At 47.7% G+C, this 19,620-nt stretch overlaps 2 protein-coding genes across 5 annotated transcripts in view; one reads left to right on the top strand and one right to left on the bottom strand.

Annotated features, from left to right (window-relative positions):
* The window catches only part of LOC310840063 (LIM/homeobox protein LMX-1.2-like), an 86,547-nt gene extending 67,286 nt beyond the window's left edge, over positions 1–19,261 (top strand). For 2 of the 3 annotated variants that reach the window (XM_083729238.1, XM_083729240.1), the window contains 6 exons: positions 6,395–6,627; positions 8,379–8,536; positions 9,928–10,005; positions 11,384–11,537; positions 13,215–13,373; positions 15,801–19,261. In XM_083729238.1, coding sequence (XP_083585364.1) covers positions 6,395–6,627; positions 8,379–8,536; positions 9,928–10,005; positions 11,384–11,537; positions 13,215–13,373; positions 15,801–15,955 — 937 coding nt within the window. In that variant the 3' untranslated portion in view covers positions 15,956–19,261. The remainder of the gene's footprint in view (positions 1–6,394; positions 6,628–8,378; positions 8,537–9,927; positions 10,006–11,383; positions 11,538–13,214; positions 13,374–15,800) is intronic. The other variant, XM_083729239.1, reaches the window with a different exon arrangement.
* The window catches only part of LOC310840067 (uncharacterized protein), a 437,006-nt gene that overhangs the window by 348,132 nt on the left and 69,254 nt on the right, over positions 1–19,620 (bottom strand). The gene's annotated exons all lie outside the window — the stretch shown is intronic.

Here is a 19,620-nt window from a genome sequence, read left to right as displayed (position 1 = left end):
CAGGGGTCAGCAAACTTTTTCAGCAGGGGACTGGTCCACTGTCCCTCAGACCTTGTGAGGGACCGGATTATATTTAGTGGCGGGGGGGGGGGGGGAGTCAACAAATTCCTATCCCCACAAATACCCCAGAGATGCATTTTAAATAAACGGAAACATTCTACTCATGTAAAAACACGCTGATTCCCAGACCATCCACGGGCCAGATTGAGAAGGCGACTGGGCTGGATCCGGCCCCCGGGCCTTAGCGTGCCTACCCATGCGCTGCTCCACCCACCCTGGCTTTCCATACATCCTTGCCTGCATTGTTTCTCTCTGGCGCTCAGGCTCTGCTTCTGTTTGTCTACATCTATATGCCTGCCTCGTTCTCAGCCCAGGAATCCTGCCCAGCCTTGCCCTGCAATCAGAACAGCCCCAGCCTATTCAAGCAAAAGTGCAGATCCAGGCAGGGCGGCATTCGGAAGGGATGAGTGGCCCTCCCGGGTAAATCCTCTCCATCCCGCGCTCGGCAAGAGTTTGCTGGGAGGATTAACCCACGTCTTGTTCTCAATCCTGGTTTATGAGTTTCCCTGCTGGCTGGGAGGATCGTGTGTGTTTAAACAACAGCCTAATTAATCCTCATTTTATTACTTTCTCTTGTCAAGTGGCTAAAGAGAAGCTGTCAGCCCAGTGAGCCGCCCCACACACGTTTGCGTAGCTCCCAAATTACTTCATCAGAACCATCTGCTGCAAACGCCTTTGCTGGGCTTATTTATTCCTGCCTTCAAACGCCTCTCCTTCCAGGGGCAGAAGATGTTAAAGGAAGTCTGAGGGTCATGAATCCAGAGGCGGGGGGGGGGGGGGGTTGTGTCTTCGGTGGAAGGAGTGGCTGTCAAATTGGCAGGTGATGCTACAGGTAGGGAAGAAAATGGGATCTGCAAAAAATTAGAAGAGCCAGAGCTGGACAATTCAGGTAGATTTCACTTAAACTGAAGGATTCCTCTGACACAGCAAGGGGAAAATGCAATGGGAGATTTACAGTTTATCTGTGTTGACGTCTGGAAAAAGACCTTAGCCCCTACTTCATTTGCAGTATGTAATGCTTGCAAATCGTTGAAACTGTTTTTATTTTATAAATTTCTATTCCACTTTTTCCAAAGCTCACTCTTCCTTAAAGCTGCAACATTTATTCAATCTGTTAGAACAGGTGATTGGGGATCTAGAATTAAGGGTGATACTAAACAACTAAACAACAACAACAACAATAAATACATACAGTATGTGAGCCCCAATTGATCAGACAGAAGATTATTATAATTTTAGAAGCTGCAGGGGTCTCTTTTCCTGTGTGCAAGAGGTAAAAAAATGCATCTTCTGAGATGATGCTGGTGTGTGTCATTGCAGGCATTATCTCAAACCTAAGGAAGTATTCTTCTTTTTGTCTTTGAAAGTGTTTTTCTCGCATGCAGACTTGTGCAGATTTATTCCACCAGTTAACAGATCAAGTGACCAAAACTGACGGCTTTGGAGGAGTAAATAAACACTGGTTCAAGTTTTTTTGTAAGCCCTTGAGGGTGTTTTTTCTCTGCGTCTCTTCTCTTGCTGTTTGTGGCCCACTCTGATCAGGATAATATCGCTTGATAGATGGATGATCTTGCCTCACAGCAGAAGGCTGAACAGTGGGGCAGGGAGGCGTGGAGGCCTTCCTGCCTCAGTCATTCTAAGCATAAGTCATGCCTCATGCCATTTCACTGGTGTTGGCTGGGGGGGGGCATTTCCCAGTCTCCATTATCATCCCTTGAAAATCCTGCTGCACTGGAAGGTGAAATGCAAGATTGTATTGTTCACCAATCTTCCATTGAGAATGGCATCCTCTCTGTGGCATTCTTCCTGTGCGGAATCATTTCACTCACCCCTTGACAATATCATTTTGGCTGGTTTATTACATGAATCTCCTGCCATTCCTTCCTCCTGAGCTCAACACAGCACTCTTGGTTCTCCCCTGTCTTCTCACAGCAATCCTGTGAGGTAGGATAAGTTCACCCACTGATCTTCATGACTGAGTTGAAACTGAATTGAACGTGGATTTCATCAGTTTGGAAGAAGAAGAAGAGTTTGGATTTGATATCCCGCCTTTCACTCCCTTTAAGGAGTCTTAAAGCGGCTCACGTTCTCCTTTCCCTTCCTCCCCCACAACAAACACTCTGTGAGGTGAGTGGGGCTGAGAGACTTCAGAGAAGTGTGACTGGCCCAAGGTGACCCAGCAGCTGCAGGTGGAGGAGCGGAGACGCGAACCCGGTTCCCCAGATTACGAGACTACCACTCTTAACCACTACACCACACTGGCTCTCAGTGCAGTTCTCTACCCACGACACCTTACTGGCTCTCTCGTGTGTTGTAGGTGGTTCTCCAACTCCTGCTTATTTCTGTTAGAGGCCAGGATGTGGTCTGGCAGGGCAGAAACTTTCAGTATAGCATCATCACATTGCAGGGTACGTGAAACTCTGTGTCACAAATAATATGGCATGGGGGTGCGGTTTTCCATGGTAGCCTCTTGTTCTTCTACAATGTGTTGCTTCATGCTGATTCAACTGTAATAATAATTAGATGTCATTTATTTTAAATAATTTACACCCCACTTAAAAAAACTATTCCCCCCCCCCCAAGCAGCTTACAAGGGGGGGGGACCCACAGACATAACAACAATACACACATTAAAAATAAATTGGCATTTCAAACCGGGATGGGGATCTTGCCGCACCCCAGCCATTGCTGAACTACGACTCCCATCACCCTAATACTGATCATGCAGATGGGGGCTGATGGGGGCTGCAGTTTAGCAACACTTGTAGGGCCACAGGCTCCCCATCCCTGACTGAAAAATAATTTGCACATTTAAAATGTTGCTTTCCACACTGTGAAAGTAGAAATTACTCAAGGAGTTCCTCTCACTTTTTCAAAGTGAGATCTTGGTGAGATGCTGCACCTAGCTGGAAGGTTAGAAAAAGGCTTCTGACTCTTGGGAGGGGAAATCTGAGCTCTGGTACTTTTCCATTTCTAACCTGTTCCATCAGAATTGGTGTGCCAGCTAGAGAGATCCATTCCTTGCCTTTTGTCCTCCCCACCACCGCCTGATGATGCAAGTCATACCTAGGGTTGCCAGCTTTTTCTAAAGGCTCTGCTCCTGTGCCTGTAACAGCAGCCCAACCTCCAGAAATCCAAGAGGCCAACTGTCCCCATCCCTCTATTTGTTTCTCATCCCCTGCTGTTTGGGGTAATCTGCTGTGCCCCATTGCTGCTCTGAGTTTGCTTAGAATTCCTCAACATTCCTCCTTCTCTGCCCAGGGCTTGCCCTCCTGTTGGTCAGGGTGAAATGCCATAATGCCACCATCATTTTATGGAGGGCATTACACTGGTCAACAACAAATTTGTTGTCTGCGGTTTTTTTCAGTTGATTTAGGACGAATCTGATGCACTGAATCCAAAAATCACATTGGTATTGCTCAATCAGGTCAAGTTTTTGAGCTATGGCCACATGTCGTTTTTTTACGTTTTTGTTCACATGTACGCTTGTGTGGAACATTTTAGAAGTTGATGGGGGTAAAATGCCATGTTGAATAATTGTTTTGATTGGAAATGATTATTTTAATGACAAGAAGTATTCAGGTCCGATAGTTCTGGGTGATTATGTCAAAAAGGGATCAATTTGAAGTCATAAAACCTCAAAATCTTCCATAAATTGGTGCAGCTGGGATCAACAGAAAGAACCGGAGCAACCTCAAGTATCCTGATCTTCAATCAGCACATCGTCCTGTAGCTCATTGTGATGAAATTCCAGTGCCTATCTTCAGAGAACTTCCTGACATTAGTGACGAAGATGCCTCCAGTGTTGAAGGAAATGAAGAAGAAGAAGTGGTTCTTGAAGATGATGCTCCACATCCATTTTCCCAAAAGGAGTTGAATGATCTAGTTCGTGACCTCAGCTTGTCAAAGGACTCTGCCGAACTGTTGGCATCCAGACTGAAGGAAAAAACCTCCTCTCTGACAGTGCTCGCATCAGCTTCTTCCGCAACAGGCAACAAGAGTACCTCCATTTTTTATCGGAAGAGAAGGACTTGGTGTACTGTGCAGATATTGTGCAGCTTCTGCTCAAGCTTGGAGTGCCACAGTACGAACCCAAAGATTGGAGACTGTTCATTGACAGCAGCAAGTGATCACTGAAATGTGTTCTGCTACACAACGGCAACCAGTTTGCCTCTAAACCCCTGGCTCACTCGAGTACAATGAAGGAGAACTATGAAGCAGTGAAGTATGTGCTGGAGAAAATTGGTTATGATCAGCATAAGTGGTTTATTTGTGTTGACCTGAAGATGGTGAACTTTTTGTTGGGACAACAGTCTGGCTTCACCAAGTGCCCATGTTTTCTGTGCATGTGGGATAGTAGGGACCGTGCTCAGCATTACACGAAGAAGGACTGGCCTGTGCGGGAGGAATTGGTGCCTTGCAAAAAAAGGAACGTCATCAACGACCCTCTGGTGGACAGAGACAGAATACTCTTCCCACCACTGCACATCAAGCTCGGCTTAATCAAGCAGTTCACCAAGGCTCTGGACAAGGATGGTGACTGCTTCACTTACTTGTGCCAGGCTTTTCCAGGATTGACCATGGAGAAGTTGAAAGCTGGCATCTTTGACGGTTCTCAGATCTGTCAGCTCATCAGAGATCCAGAGTTCGGAAAGTCAATGAACGAAGTGGAACTGGAAGTGTGGAAGGCATTTGTTCTGGTAGTGAAGAACTTTCTTGGCAACAATAAGGCCAGAAACTACGCAGAACTTGTCAACAACATGCTGACTGCTTTCAGAAACCTGGGCTGCAACATGAGCGTCAAGATGCACTACCTATTTTCACATATGGACCGGTTTCCTGAGAACCTGGGTTCAATGAGTGACGGGCAGGGGGAAAGATTCCATCAGGACATGAAAGAGATGGAGACCAGGTATCAGGGTCACTGGGACACAGTCATGATGGCTGACTACTGTTGGACTCTGAAGAGAGACCTCCCTGCCGCTGAGCATTCCAGGAGTTCCAAGAAATGGAAGTTCAAGCCCTGAAGTTTGAAAAATGGTGAAGCAACATGCAATTTACATGTACTTACCTTTATCAATGCCCACCATTCAGTTTACAGTAAACCTGACCTGATGGCGAGAAACGGATGCCATTTCCTGATTCAGAAGTGCAAAAATACCCTAAATCAGTTGTAGAAATCTAGACAACATTCAAAAAGTAAAAAATTGTTGCCCAGTGTGACACTTCCCTTAAATTGGAGGAGCTAAAGCCTTGCAAGGAGTTCCAAGCAGAGAACTTGCCCCATCATTTCCCTCATAATCGTCGATCAGGATTTGTTTTTGTTTATGTTTAGGAACCTCAGTAAGAAAATTATTATGTGTCCAGCAATCTGGATTTGACTAAATCAAAGCAAAAGCCAACAATAAACAGTTAACTATTTATTATTTCTAAAACATACAGATAAATCAAAGTAAAATAAAGGGAAAGCCATAGGCCTTGCCACCTCACAGTGAAGTAAAGATGGAACAAGAAGTTGCCTTGGCAAATGTATTTTCCCAAACCTGTGTTTGCTGAGATAACAGATGTGAGTATGGATGAAGCATTTGCTCAAGAGAATCAGCTGGCAGGGAAGATGGTCAGCCCATTGCTTTCTTGCTGATTCTCCCCTACAAACCCATGGAAGTGGTACGAAGAGCCCTACGGGATCTAATCCAGCATCTTGTGGTCACAATGGATGAGAGAAGCTCTGGGGGAAAATATATATAAGCAGCTCTGAGCTTCTTAGACGAAGAGCAGGGCAGGTAAATCCTAGCTTGGGATTTGGATTTCTTTTTCTTTTTGGCTGAGGGCTTGCATAGCCTTGTTGTCCACCTGGGAGAACAGACCTGGCACGTCTGAATGAACCATGAAAACAAAATGGTTGGTATGTTTGCAGGCTCTGGGGGCAAAGCCACCCCAGCAGAGAGTGGTGGTGAAGCAGGAACTAGCTTTGCCTCTTGCCTTCCTGGTAGCTGGCTGGGCTGAGTTGACATCTATCACCCGAGATCCTTCCTTAACAAATGGCCAAGTCTGTCCGTCCGGCCTGAGGTAAGTCAGACTCACTCATGGCTGATCAGATAGGAAAATCTTCATAAATTGGAAAAGAGTTCCAGATTCCAGGCTGCTGATGTGCCACACCTTATTAACACACCCAGGAATGTATGTAGGTTCACCAAGCAAATGTAGCTGCACACAGGTAGGTGCACCAAGCCTAGCAAAAATGGACTAGTAACTTAGGTGGACTTCCTTGCAAGGGTGGTCTCTTTCCACCATATTTGCTTTGCCTCAATGTCTGGCTCCCCTTTTTTCTCAGGCTCTTCCAGACTAAATGCAGTGGTTGCCTCAAAGCAGTGGCTCCCTCAGAGTTCATCATGCGGGTGCTGGAAAACGTCTATCATGTCCACTGTTTCTCCTGCTGTGAGTGCGAGAGGCGGCTGCAGCGTGGTGATGAGTTTGTACTCAAAGAAGGGCAGCTGCTTTGCCGCAGTGACTATGAGAAGGAGAGAGACATGCTGAGCGCCATCAGCCCTGCTCCCACCGAGTCAGGTGAGAGGCAAGAGCAGTGAGACCTTCTTTGTAGGGATGGAGGCAAATGTCTCTGAGCATGGGCAGAGTCACCACTCCAGAGTCCTATCACCAGCTCTCGGGCATCTGAGGCTACATAAGCACAGTCCTATGTAGGAAAATGAATACCATGCCCTCCCACTCTAGTTCCAAATTTGCCATCCACAAAGCCCCCATATGCAATCCAAATCACACTTCTGTGGGGTGGGGCAGGGGAAACCCAACAAATTCAGGATGATTTACTTCTGAATAGCCATGCTTAAGAATGCAATGCACAAGTTCCTGTTTCAACCAGGAACAACAAGGCTTTGTGGCATCCTCCTGTGAAGCTGCTGACCTTAGATAAGGGGCTAGAATGAACAGGTGCAACCTTAAAAGACAGAGGGTTGTACCCAAAGCTACTCCTGCTTAGAGCAGACCCACTGAAATGAATGAACCTATGTTCTAACATGTTCCTATCCATGCAGCAGGAGCCTGAGGGGCATCCTCCTCCAATGTGTGCATGCCGTGTCTCCACTCGCACTCGCTCCAGGCCTCCTCTGCTGCGCCATCTCTGCACCCATCTCACTGCTTGCATGCAGCACTGGCTCACAGGAGAGGCAGGGGCCGTGGCATCCTCCCAGCGGAGGCAGTGCTCAGCTCCTCAGAATGGGGCAAGGGGGCTGTCGCAGCTGACCCTCCTATGAGCCAAGGTGAACCAACTGCCTCAGGCAGCAGAAGCCCACCAGGCAGCGTTCCCCCGGCACAAACACACCCGCCAGGGAAGCAGAACCAACAGTGGCAGTGGAGTTTGGTGAGATCTCACAAGAGTTCTCTAAAATCTCATGAGATCTTGTGCAGAGCATGGGATGTCGTGAGATTTTTGTGAGCTCTCACTAGAAGCAGGCACGGCTATTTTGCAGTTGCTGCCATGCAACCCAGGCAAGGCAGGCTTCGGCCGGGGGGGGGCAGTTGCAGAGCTGCAGTGGGGCAGCATGTTCCCCTTGGCCACAAGTAGCAAAATGCAACATTGAGCCTCTGGTGGCAGCAGTTGGCTCAATGCCACCTCAGCCTGACATCTTCAGGAGAAGGCTCAGGAGTAAACCTGACACCAGTCTGGAGTGGAGTCCCATGCAGCAACTCCTGCAGCCAAGCTGGTGCCAAATGTCTTGCTCTGCTTTCCTTTGGACCACCTCAGCAAGGCCAGGTCTTGTCATCTGGACAGTCCAAGACCTCCATCCACACTGCCCAGGCTTGTGCCCCAAAGAGACCATGCTTGCTTGTTGCAGCAAAAGCAACAAAAATATTGCGGCCCCTTAAAGATGAATCAGTTTTTTAATGCCATAAGCTTTTGCAGCATCTGATGGAATAGACTATGGACCACAAAGGCTGGTGGCATTTAAGGTGCCGCCTCAATTCTCATTTGTAAGGCTTCTCATTAAGATGAAAGAAATAGGAGACCTAGCCAGTATACGTGCTAGCAATGCTAATTTACCGGTATATTTTCCCTGGGGGGCTTCCAGATGTTGTTGGACTCCAACTCCCTTCAGCCCCACCCAGCTTGGCCAACCGAAGGATCAGGGGAGACATATTTTGGCAACAACTGGGGAGCTGCAGGTTCCCCGTCCACAGCACAGATCCCTGAGGCAGGGGCTCCTGCGTTTCTTGAAGGGGGCAGGACAGAGAAGCTCTCTCCCACTGGGCACCCAATGTGGGGGGATCCTGAGTCCGGTTTTTTCTTTTTCCCTTCATAGTGAAGAGTGAGGATGAAGATGGGAGCCACCCGCAGGGCAAAGGCAGCGAGGAAGCCAAGGACCACAAGCGTTCCAAGCGGCCACGGACCATCCTCACCACACAGCAGCGCCGTGCCTTCAAGGCCTCCTTCGAAGTCTCCTCCAAGCCCTGCCGGAAGGTCCAGTATCACGGAAGATCCTTTGCATGGGGGGGGGATAAGAGAGTTTCCTCGCCCTCTCCTCCTGTCCCCCCTCCCCATTGGCTGTTGGGGGTGGGAGAATCCCCAGAACACCCGGGGGGTCAGGAGAGAAGACGGCAGATTGTTGCCTTAGGCAAGCAGTAATGTTTGCACTGACGGAAAAAGTGGCTTAGCAATATCCTGAATTCTTCCCATAGGATTGGGGAGAGATTAATTTTAGTTCACATTTTGATATCAACCTATTTTTAATGCAAACCTAATTTTAATGCAAAATATTACATGAACTGAAATGCAGCTATTCATCAAAATTCATTCAGCTCTGATCCAGTTCTCCAACTGTGTCATGGAGAAAGTGTGCAATTATTAGTATTAGTATTGTATACCACCCATCTGGCTGGGTTTCTCCAGCCACTCTGGGCAGCTTACAGCATACATAAAACATCAAACATTCAAAATGCATTTGTTGTCATCAATTTATTAATTGCCTTCTAAACCTCCATTCAAGGCAATAAGATGATTTTAAAAAGTTTTTTAAACAAAACACTTAAAGCAAGACGCAGGCCACAACAAGCCCACACTCAGTTCACAGAATCATAGAATCTGAGAGCGGGAGGGACCAGCCAGTGTCATGTCGTCCGACCCCCACAATGCAGGCATCTCAATATGCAACCCCCCCCCCATCCAATTTGAAACCAGACCAGACCCTGCATAGCTTTGCAAATGTTAGGGGGGAATTGTTTATAAAAGTGTCTCTTAGGAGAAACGTCACTAAACTCTGACAAAATTTCATGGGAACTTTGTGCATTTTTAAACAAATCACAAGCTGGAAATGTGGAGAACTGAATTTAAGACGGGAAGATAAAAATAAAGGGTGAGAGACCAACATTAGTTTTGTCGATCCCTACCCACAGACAATGTTGTAGGCCATGGGTAGGCAAACTAAGGATCGGGGGCCTGATCCAGCCCAATCACCTTTTAAATCCGGCCTGTGGACGATCCGGGAATCAGCGTGTTTTTACATGAGTGGAATGAGTGCTTTTACGTATTTAAAATGCATCTCTGGGTTATTTGTGGGGCATAGGAATTCATTCATTTTTCTTCTTCAAAATATAGTCCGGCCCCCCACAAGGGCTGAGGGACAGTGGACCGGCCCCTGCTGAAAAAGTTTGCTGACCCCTGCTGTAGGCTGAACAAGCCCCACTTTCAGCCCTGAGGAGTTGGAGGCGGGTAGATTGCTTTCTTTTAGCAATCAGGTGTGGGGAGAGAAGAACCTGCACATCCTTTGGCAGCACATAGCATCTCTTAGCCCCAACCTGAGAGGGATGGAACTCTTTTTAACCAGACGCTTTTCCACTCTCCACGCTGGGCAGGTGAGGGAGACATTGGCAGCTGAAACAGGCTTGACTGTTCGGGTGGTGCAAGTTTGGTTCCAGAATCAAAGGGCCAAGGTGAGTGACGGCCTCAGAGCTTTACATTTGAGTGGCAACCTATCTCTGACTAAACAGGAGGAAGGAGAAGGGGCATCTCTCTCTGCCAGAGTTGGGCAGGGGAAGGGGGTGCAGTGGGTGTCACCCACCGAAGGGGGTGACAAAATGTCGGGCGGCACTCACCATGGGGCCTGCAGCGCACCCAAGCCATGCGTCTCTCCTGGGAGTGACACAGTAGCTTGGGCGCCCGCAGGCTCCACACTACCCCAAACGGTCTGACGGTGCCTCCCCCACAGCTGTAGGGCGGCCGAGTGGGAGGAGGCAGGCAGACCCCTTGGAGGCCCTGCAGAGTGTCCTGACGCAGCTCGCCCTGCCCCTGTGGGCAGCTGGTCCCGCCCCTGGGCACAGGGCACACACGCCTCCCAGGCGCCCGATTGGCTTGCTCCGCCGCTAGCCATAGTTATCCAGGGCTGTGAAGCTGGAACTCTCAGGCCTCTGAGCAACACACCATCCCTGACCATTATTAAGAGGAGGAACACCTTTGGCTGTCAAATTCTGGCTCTTATCCCAAATAGGCCCCTAAACGTTTAGAAAGGTGGGCTATAAATGCTGAAACAAACCAAGAGCGCACACTTTTGGCAATTGCAGCTGTGCTCTCTCCATTCCTAGAGCACCTATGCTTTTGCCTTGGCAAGGGCTCCTGTGCCAGGCAGAAATTCACCAGGTCTTCCTCTCAGCATTCCTACTTATTCAAGCTGGGATTCCTGCACTTGTTGAATTTCTGCCTGTCATGAAGCTATTAAGGCCACAGGAACTGTACAAAAACCCAGCAAAAAAGAAGTGGCAACCCTTGCTGAGTCTGGTGTTTTAGAGTTGCTTTTAAATGTGGGTGCAATGTGAATCAGTGCCAATTTTATTCACTGGCCCAGCAGCAATGCCTTGAGCTGTGGTTTCTGGTCTGCAAGAAGTAGCCAGAGAACAATATTTATCTCCCTGTTGTGGAAAACCACATCTTTTGCTATTATCGAAGATAATTCATTACACTTCAGCCAAAGTTCTTTGAGCAACTTTACAGAGCAGCATCATGCCTGCTGACTTCCTCAGCTTAAACCACGGTTAAAACTTAAGGAGTAGTCTATCTTAAGGGCCCGTCTTTCTGTCTTCCTTCTTTCTGCCTTCCTTCTTTCTTTCCTTCCTTCCTTCCTTCCTTCCTTCCTTTCTTTTCTTCTTGTCAGCTGGCAACCTTAGTTGGTGCAGCAGTGGCGGGAGGGAGGAGAGCATCCGATGCAAGGCAGGGGCAGGTGTGTGGCACTGGCCTCGGAAGGGGACAGACCCCCTCGCCCCAATTTAGGAGGGGGATTCTGTCCTCCCTTCCCCCTTTTGTTGCACCCCTGCCCAGGAGCATCCGTCCTCCTCCTTGCAGATGAAGAAGATCGCCCGCAGGCAGCAGCAGCAGCAGCAGCAGCAGGAGCAGGAGCAGCTGGGCAATCCACGCCTGGGCACCGGAAGGGGGACTGGAAGGAGCAGCAGGCAAAGCAATGAAGACAGCGAAGGTGAGAATCTCTGGCGGAAACTCGAGGGCACCTGAGTCCCTTGGTGTCAGGAGCTGGAGTCAGGCAGAGGTCAGCAACAAAACAATAAAGCACCGATGTCAGTGAAGTTAACTCAAAGAAACAAAACATCTCAGGGCTAGTGGTCACAGCAACGCTTCCCAGCAGGTCTTGCCCCAAAGAAGCCATTGCAAGGACTGAAGGTCCCTGCCTTCCCACCACTCTCTGAGGCTCCTTCCCCAGCAGCCAAAGGCTCCGTTAGTAATTACTATAAACGAAAGAGAAATACAGTGCATCTCGCCATGAGACCATGAACAGGTGAGTGCCTCTGTCTGCATCTGCTCAGTTACAGAACAGTAACCTTTGTTGCACATTCAGTGGGAGAGCAAACATACCATTTTTGCAACTTGCAGTCTATATTTTGGCCCTGGTTTATGCCATCAAAATAGTGTATTGTAATTAAACAGCTCTGGGTCCCGTCCCGTCCCCTCTGCCACCCCACCCCCACCCCCACCCCAGGATTGGGTTACTGTAGAAGAATAGGAGTCTGTGCACAAAATAGAAATGGCTTTAACTCACCAGTTTACATTTGGGATTGTGGGTGTGGCATTGTGAGGATACTGGCGCCTCCGGAGAAACTTTGGTGGTGGACTGCATCCCTGACTGCATCCCATCATCATCTTTTTTTTAATTTCTCTTTATTAATTTTCATACACACATATGTACAGAAAATAAATTCTTCATGGAAAGAAAACAATAATAAGAACAACATAGCTTAATTATAAGGAGAAAAAAAAGAAAAAAAACAAAGACAAACATGTAGGTTATTGACTTCCCTCCACCTCAGTTTTGGTTTATGTAATACATTTCCCCCCACAGTTTTTCTTTAAAACTTTTGTATGTCGAAGGGTTAGATTAAGCCTACTGTGATCTTTGGATTTTTTAAATCTACTTCAATATAGGTTATGAATTTATTCCATTCTTTAATAAACTTTGTTTCTTTCTGATCTCTAATTTTTTGTGTTAATTTTGCCAATTCTGAATATTCAAATAATTTACTTTGCCAATCTCTTACTGTTGGGATATTGGAAATCGACTGCATCCCATCATCTTTCTGGTGGCCCTGCTGGTGGCCGGTGCTGATAGAAGTTAGAGTCCCACAGCACCAGTGGTTCCACCCCCATCCACCCCAATGTTAGCGAGAGCTACAATCCCCAAGATTCCCTGGAGTGAAAGTAAAGTGTGGACAGTCACACAGAGCTCTGAAGTCCTATCAAAAGCTTCATTTGACTTCTGAGGAATCAGCAGTCTCCGCTCACACTCTGCAGCTGTGAGGGACAGAAACTTGCTTTAAAATAAATTAAAATGAAATACTGGTTATCAGGAGATGGCTATACATGGCCTTCCAAGTTGTCTATTCACAACAAAGATATGCCTGGAACAGCAATTATTGATCATAGCAGCAAACCTGCATTCCCCAATGTCTGTCTTTTCCCCAGGCTTGGCTGTTTTAAGTGCTGTTTCAGAGAGGATGTGAGAGCCAAGTATTTAAAAAATAAAACAGCTTTTGAGAGGACAGAGTAGTTTCAGTAACTTAGTTGTTACTTAAACACACATAGAGTGTTATTACTAAATCCAAAGTGTTCGCTGATAGGCTTCCCCCCTTCTTTGCTTCAACAGATGGTGCCAGTGTGCATGGAATCGAGGGTCTGATGGTGCCATACTCCAGGATTGCCCAACAGCAGCTGCTTCCCCTGGATCAGAACAGCTACAGCACAGACTTGTACCGGCAAGGACTCACCCCACCCCAGCTGCCAGGAGACCATCTCCACCCCTATGGTGAGCTTCTCCAGAGGAATCTGCTATGAGCATGTGCTGTGCACCAGACCCCTCTGTCACACTTTTCCTACAGAGACATAATGGTCCTGCACAGTTTTTTCTGCCAGTGGGTGCATAGCAGAAGTAAAAATCTCCCTCCATGGATCTTGGTGGCAAGGAAAAGAATAGGCATAAAAGGAGAATTCCCTGGATGCCAAGATCCAAGTCTAGGGCAAGTACTCTTTGATGAGAGAACCTAGGCAGAAATTTAAAATCACAAAATATGCAGCAAAGCATGGGAATATAGACTGTTAGACCTTTAAAATAAGCCCTTAGAAGTTCCAAAGCTTCCTTCTTCCCCTAGCATAGATTAAAAACCACACATTCGGTAAGTGAAAAATGGTTTACTTACAAACTCTCCAAAGGTCATATTCATGTGCTTTTCCATACAGCAATCGAAAAAGTTGCACAGGCAGTAAAACTTAGTTTAGTTACAGTGGTGAAAGTTCCTAAATTATTGGGTATAGGAACTCAAGAGAGGCTTGTAAGAGCCATGTGGTCTGAGCTGCAACAACCAGCTCAAACCTCCTCACACACTGAGCTTCTTAGGTAGATGGAAGGGAACAAAGGCTTGACACTTAGTTCCTCCTAAGGTGAGCTAAGCCTGTCAGGACAGCTTACTCTATAGTCCTAACCCTTTCATGCATTAAACATGTTGGTTATATGAGGCTGGTTATCCCACAGGATGTTCATGACACAGGGTGTATGTGACCTGTGAAAGTTAAATAATTATTTTTACAGTGGCCCTCAAAATGAAAGACCGAAGACGGAAATGGCTCTGGCTGTGCCTGTTGCTATTCCTCATCTTTCTTGCTTCCGAAGGCCACACCAGACATTTAAAACAGTATCATGCCACTTTAAACAGTCATGGCCTTCCCCAGAGAATTCTGGGAACTGTAGTTTGCCAAGAGTTGTTAGGAGACCCCTTTTCCCCTCACAGAGCTACAATTTCCAGAGTTCCCCTGGGAAGAGAGATTGATTTTTCAACCACTCTGAGAACTGTAGCTCTGTGAGGAGAAAAGGGGTCTCCTAACAACTCTTAGCAAACTCCAGTTCCCAGAATTCTTTGGGGAAGGCCATGTCTGTTTAAAGTGGCTTGATACTGCTTTAAAGGTATATTGCAGATGTGGCCTTTGGGGGAATCCATGACGGCTTAAAGTGGCATGGTGCCTCTTTAAAAGTGATGGAGCCAAAGTAAGATTCCCTGAGGGCCAAACTGAGAGTTGGCCTCTTGTTTCTACTTACCATTTTTGTGAGAATGTCGCCATTCACCGAATGATGTCCATGTGGCTTTCAAAATAACCAACACTCATTCTGTTTCAAGTTATATCCTGGTTCATTCCAGTGGTGGCGTTAAATGGGATCGATGGTGATGGTGTAAATGCCACTGTGCTTTGTTTGCCATTGGCGTTTGCCTGTGAAAGGGGAGCTGAGGAATAAATTAGCCAACAGGCAAAGCCATAATGGTTTAAGAGCGAGAATCGCTTAAGAGTACAGATAATCACAAGGCTTTTGACTGGACCTTTTGCTCATGTTGAATGGGACGCAGGTGGCGCTGTGGGTTAAAGCCTCAGCGCCTAGGACTTGCCTATCGAAAGGTCGGCGGTTCGAAACCCTGCGGCGGGGTGCGCTCCCGCTGCTCGGTCCCAGCGCCTGCCAACCTAGCAGTTCGAAAGCACCTCCGGGTGCAAGTAGATAAATAGGGACCGCTTACCAGCGGGAAGGTAAACGGCGTTTCCGTGTGTGGCTCTGGCTCGCCAGAGCAGCGATGTCACGCTGGCCACGTGACCCGGAAGTGTCTCCGGACAGCGCTGGCCCCTGGCCTCTTGAGTGAGATGGGCGCACAACCCCAGAGTCTGTCAAGACTGGCCCGTACGGGCAGGGGTACCTTTACCTTTACCTTTTTTTTGCTCATGTTGCTTAGAAATGTTTTTAGATGTGCTTGGGTGTTTTGAAATGTCTTAGTTGGTCTTTAAAATATCTTTAAATATATATATTAAATTATATTGCTTTAACTTGCTGATGTTTGTCATCCTGGGATCCTTTGGGAGGAAATGTGGGGTAGAAATTTAATCCTCCTCTCTCTGTGGGCTCAGTTGGTACCAGCAGGAAGAGGTGGTAGCAGCCCCACGACCATGGCCACTGTCAAAGGGGAGGGGGTCTCCTTCCCCCTTCTTTTCCCATAGATGGCTGGTTCATTTACCATCTGACCCAGAGGCCCACTGGGGTGCAGGTCCCAAGGACACACCAAAATCCAGAATAGTTCCTGTTTTTGTGGCATCTTTTTTTCCCCCAAAGGGAGAGGAGGCTGGCCTTCTGCCGCAAGCCCTCTGCCCGCTTCCTTGTGAAATGCTCGTAAGCAATTTTCCTTCTCTTTCCGCACCCTAGATTCAGAAGGCGTCTTCCATGACATGGACAGTGACACCATTGGCCATTTGGGTGACTGCCTGCTGTCAGCGGCTGAAGCCAACCTCCTGCAGACCCGAGTGGGCAACCCCATTGACCGGCTCTACTCCATGCAAAGCTCCTATTTCACCTCCTGACCGTGGGGACGTTCCTGGCTCTTCCACCTGATCTATGCCACTCTGGGCTTAGAAGTGTGGAACAGCACGGAGGAGCAAGCCCGTTGCATTTGGAAGGACTCTTTGGACCCTGCAAAGTGAAGGAGGCATGCAAGGCTGCTGGGCGTTTGAGGGCCAAGCCGTAGGTGCTGAAGTTGAGTCTCAGAGGACTTTGCTGCACTGCCTCTGCCCTTGCCCTTCACCCAGTGTCCTAGAGATGGACAATTTCACATTGTGTAGCTTGTATTTCTAGCAGTGTGTTTTTGTGCTTAAACTGTGTAGGGCATTAAGGCTAATTTGATGCATCACCAGCAGGGACGGGAGACCCGGCTCATGCTGGGAACAAGGTTTCCAGGGCCACTGGGCTGCTTTTCATCCAGCTTGTTGTTCCTTGTTAATACTCTGCAATCTTGGCACAACTAAGAGCTTACTTTTCAGGAACATGAGGAGTCTGAGAGGTGCTTTAGAAACATTAGGTTAGTTTTATACTTTAACAATAGTTAAATGCCACTCTAAAGAATTATGGGAAATGTAGTTTGCAGAAGGTCCTGAGAGTTCCCCACTAGAGCTACTTAAACCCCCCTCCAGAGAGGGGAAATGAATGTTAAACTAGATATGATTATAGTGAAAACATGCTCTTAGATTCAATGTGTTCCAAGCATCTCAAAGAGAGGGTCTAGAGCAGGGGTGGGGAATCTGTGGCCCTTCAGAGGCTGCCAGGCTGCAATTCTCATCAGCTCTTGCCAGCATGGCCCAATGATCAAGGATGATGGCAGCCAGAATCCAGCAATTGCCGGAGAGCCACTAGTTCCCCATCCTTGCTGCAGATGGAAGGCAGTTTTGCTCTCTGTTCATCCTTCGACTCCCTTGCTCTTGAACACCTCCATCTTCTCTTTAAGCTCTGCCCCAAATACTTTCCATTGGCCACTTGATGCTTGCTGGAGATTTCACACAATATATTCCCTGCAGGATGGTTTCATTAGCCAAGGCAGCACAGCAGACCTCAGAACAGTTCCTTCCATCATCATAGCAGCAAAAAAATCTGGATCCTCTTGTCCTGTTTAAAAACCTCCAAGGAAGGAAAGTCTACCACCTCCCAAGGGAGACTGTCCCACTGTTGAACAGTTCTGACTGTTAGAAAATTCTTCTTGATGTTTAGTAGAAATCTCCTTTCTTGTACCTTGAATCCAGAGCAGGAGAAAACAAGATTGCTCTTCTTCCCTGTGGCAGTCCTTTAGATATTTGAAGATGCCCCGTGTATCTCCTCTGTGATTCACGATGATCCATTGCAGGTTACAAAATCATTATATGGAGGGAAGCCCCTTTTGTTGCAGATGACCTGTGATGTGCCTGGGCAAAGCAAATATCTGGAATGTGCCAGGAGGCAAATGATCTTGTATAGAAATGTCCAGTACAAAACCAGACCTCTCTTCTAGACTGGCCACCAACATCAATGCTGCTTTATAAACAGCTCTATATATATAGTTCATATTTATCTGCAGATCAGTGTTTCAACAACAACAAAGGTGAAAAGAGCATCATTAGACATGCAGAGGCCGCTGAGATGATCTTCTGTCAAAGTCATCTGTTGTTTTTTTAAGGCAGGTGCCCATTTAAATGCAAGTAATCAGCCCTGGTTTAATTACATTTTGATGAGGGGGGAGGGTTTTGGGAAAAGGAAGATTCCCCAGTCTGAGTGACCTATGCGTGGGCATGTTGGAAGGGCTTCCATCCCCCCCCCCTGCCCACAACAGAAAGTGTGTGGTTGTTATGTGTGGGGTGGGAGATAGGGGCCAACTTCACTCTCCCAGGCACCCCATGTCCTCTCAGTGAGTGAATCATGTGCAGGTGTGCTCCAGTGAGCTAAATGGGCTTTCCTTCAGGTGTGTCCAGGACAGCAGATCAATCTGTAATGGTTCACTGTAGCCAAGATGTAGGATTGTGCTCCCAATGGACAGTGGGAAAAGCAATTTGGTTGTTGTGAGCTCTGAATATATCTACTTGTTGAACCACCACTTGTCACACATTACTCTAAGTTGAGCTTGAGAGGGAGACTATAGAGAAAGAGGGCTCCTAGCCTGTCCATGGGCTGCCTGGGGAGCCTGGCTTCGCCATCAAGATGTGCATTTTGGCTCATCAAATGCCAGCTCAGCTGCCTGTTTTGACCATCTCCCAACGCTTCCAGCAGTCTGACCACATTCTTGGTGTTTTGTTTTAATTACTGCATCATGTATTTATACCTTCCATCATCATCTTGTTTGAAAAGTTGCAAAATCTGTTGCAAAAACTGCAAGTGCAAGCGGGGTTGTGAGATTGCACAGCAAGCTTCTGTTGGAAACTTCCAGAACATTTACCCCCAAAGCCTAACTGCAGAAACAACCAGCACATTTAGCATGAATGTGGCGACAGCACTTCCAGATGGGCCCTACTGCGCTCTACATATTCTGTTTTGTCTTTGGGCAGAGAGACCTTGGAGACCTTGTTCTGACAGTGCTTGAGCAAGGGCCTTTTAAAAACTGGAAGCCAGAGGTTCCTTGGAGTCCCCACCCCCTGCTCAGTTGAATTCATGCGCTGCTTGATTTGCCCCCAACTGTGAGGCCCAGGACAATTAACCCCTCCAGAAAGGCTCTACCTGCAGCTGGGAGCCACAGGAGAGCTTCTCAGAACATATTGCCTAACTGTGGTTCCAATCTGCAGCCCACAATCTAATTATTTCTGCTTGGCCGTGTGCTAAAGTTGCACTTTGCATCCTGTTACACACAGTGGTCTCCCTGTCTTCAATGGAAGTTGCAGGGTTGCAGCACACATGGTGTAACCAAAACAGAAAGCTTTCTTTCATGGGTCAGGAAGCTGTGGACCTCCAGGTGGACTACAACTCCCATTATCCCTGTCACCAATGGCCATGCTGGCTGGAGCTGATGAAAGCTGAGAGTCCAGCAACATCTGCAGGGCCACAATCCAGTGGGGCAGGAGGAGAGCCTTGCAAACCCCACCAGAATGAATGGTTGAAGGTCAACACAGAACACCCTGCTGAGTGGCACCCTCTCTGTAGTGTTCCCCTCCAGCAGAGGCATTTGCTCTAGATTTTGGGTCCAGAATGAGCTTCTGAAAAGAGTTTCTATCCATCCGCAGCACACATTGGCCAGTGTACTCCATATACAAGGCCTGGTTGGGGAGGGATAGGGGAGACCCTTACATTTTCATACCCGTTGTAATCTAGTGTTGTGTTGTGCTGTGCGGGTGTCTTTGCATGTGCATTTGGAAATTAAACAATAACAAAAACTCAAAGCCAAGCTTGCCTACATAAACTGTCTGCACTTTCAGCTCTTTTGAGATTCAAGCCAATTGGTGAAATCCCGAGGGGGGTGTGTGTGTGTAAAAGAACAAATAATTGTGCTCTTCAATGACAGTACTTGTTGCGCTATCTCACTGGCATGGGCCAGCCTACTAAAACACAGAGATGATGCACCATCTAAGCTGGTGCTAGTTAGAAGAGAAACCCTCTTTCCCTCAGATCCGGCTTGCACAACCTGGGTCCCAGAAAGCCGACTGCAGCCCACCAGGCAACAATGGTTGCCCTCCAGGGACCTGCTTTTAAAAAGTGAGGCAGTACCACAGGGGAGTTGACAGGCCTCCAGCCAGCTGCA

Source organism: Podarcis gaigeae (assembly GCF_964106915.1).
Source record: "Podarcis gaigeae genome assembly, chromosome: 2".
NCBI classification, from domain to species: domain Eukaryota; kingdom Metazoa; phylum Chordata; class Lepidosauria; order Squamata; family Lacertidae; genus Podarcis; species Podarcis gaigeae.
Note: the sequence above shows the minus strand (reverse complement) of the source record. Positions and strands in the feature narration are given on the sequence as shown.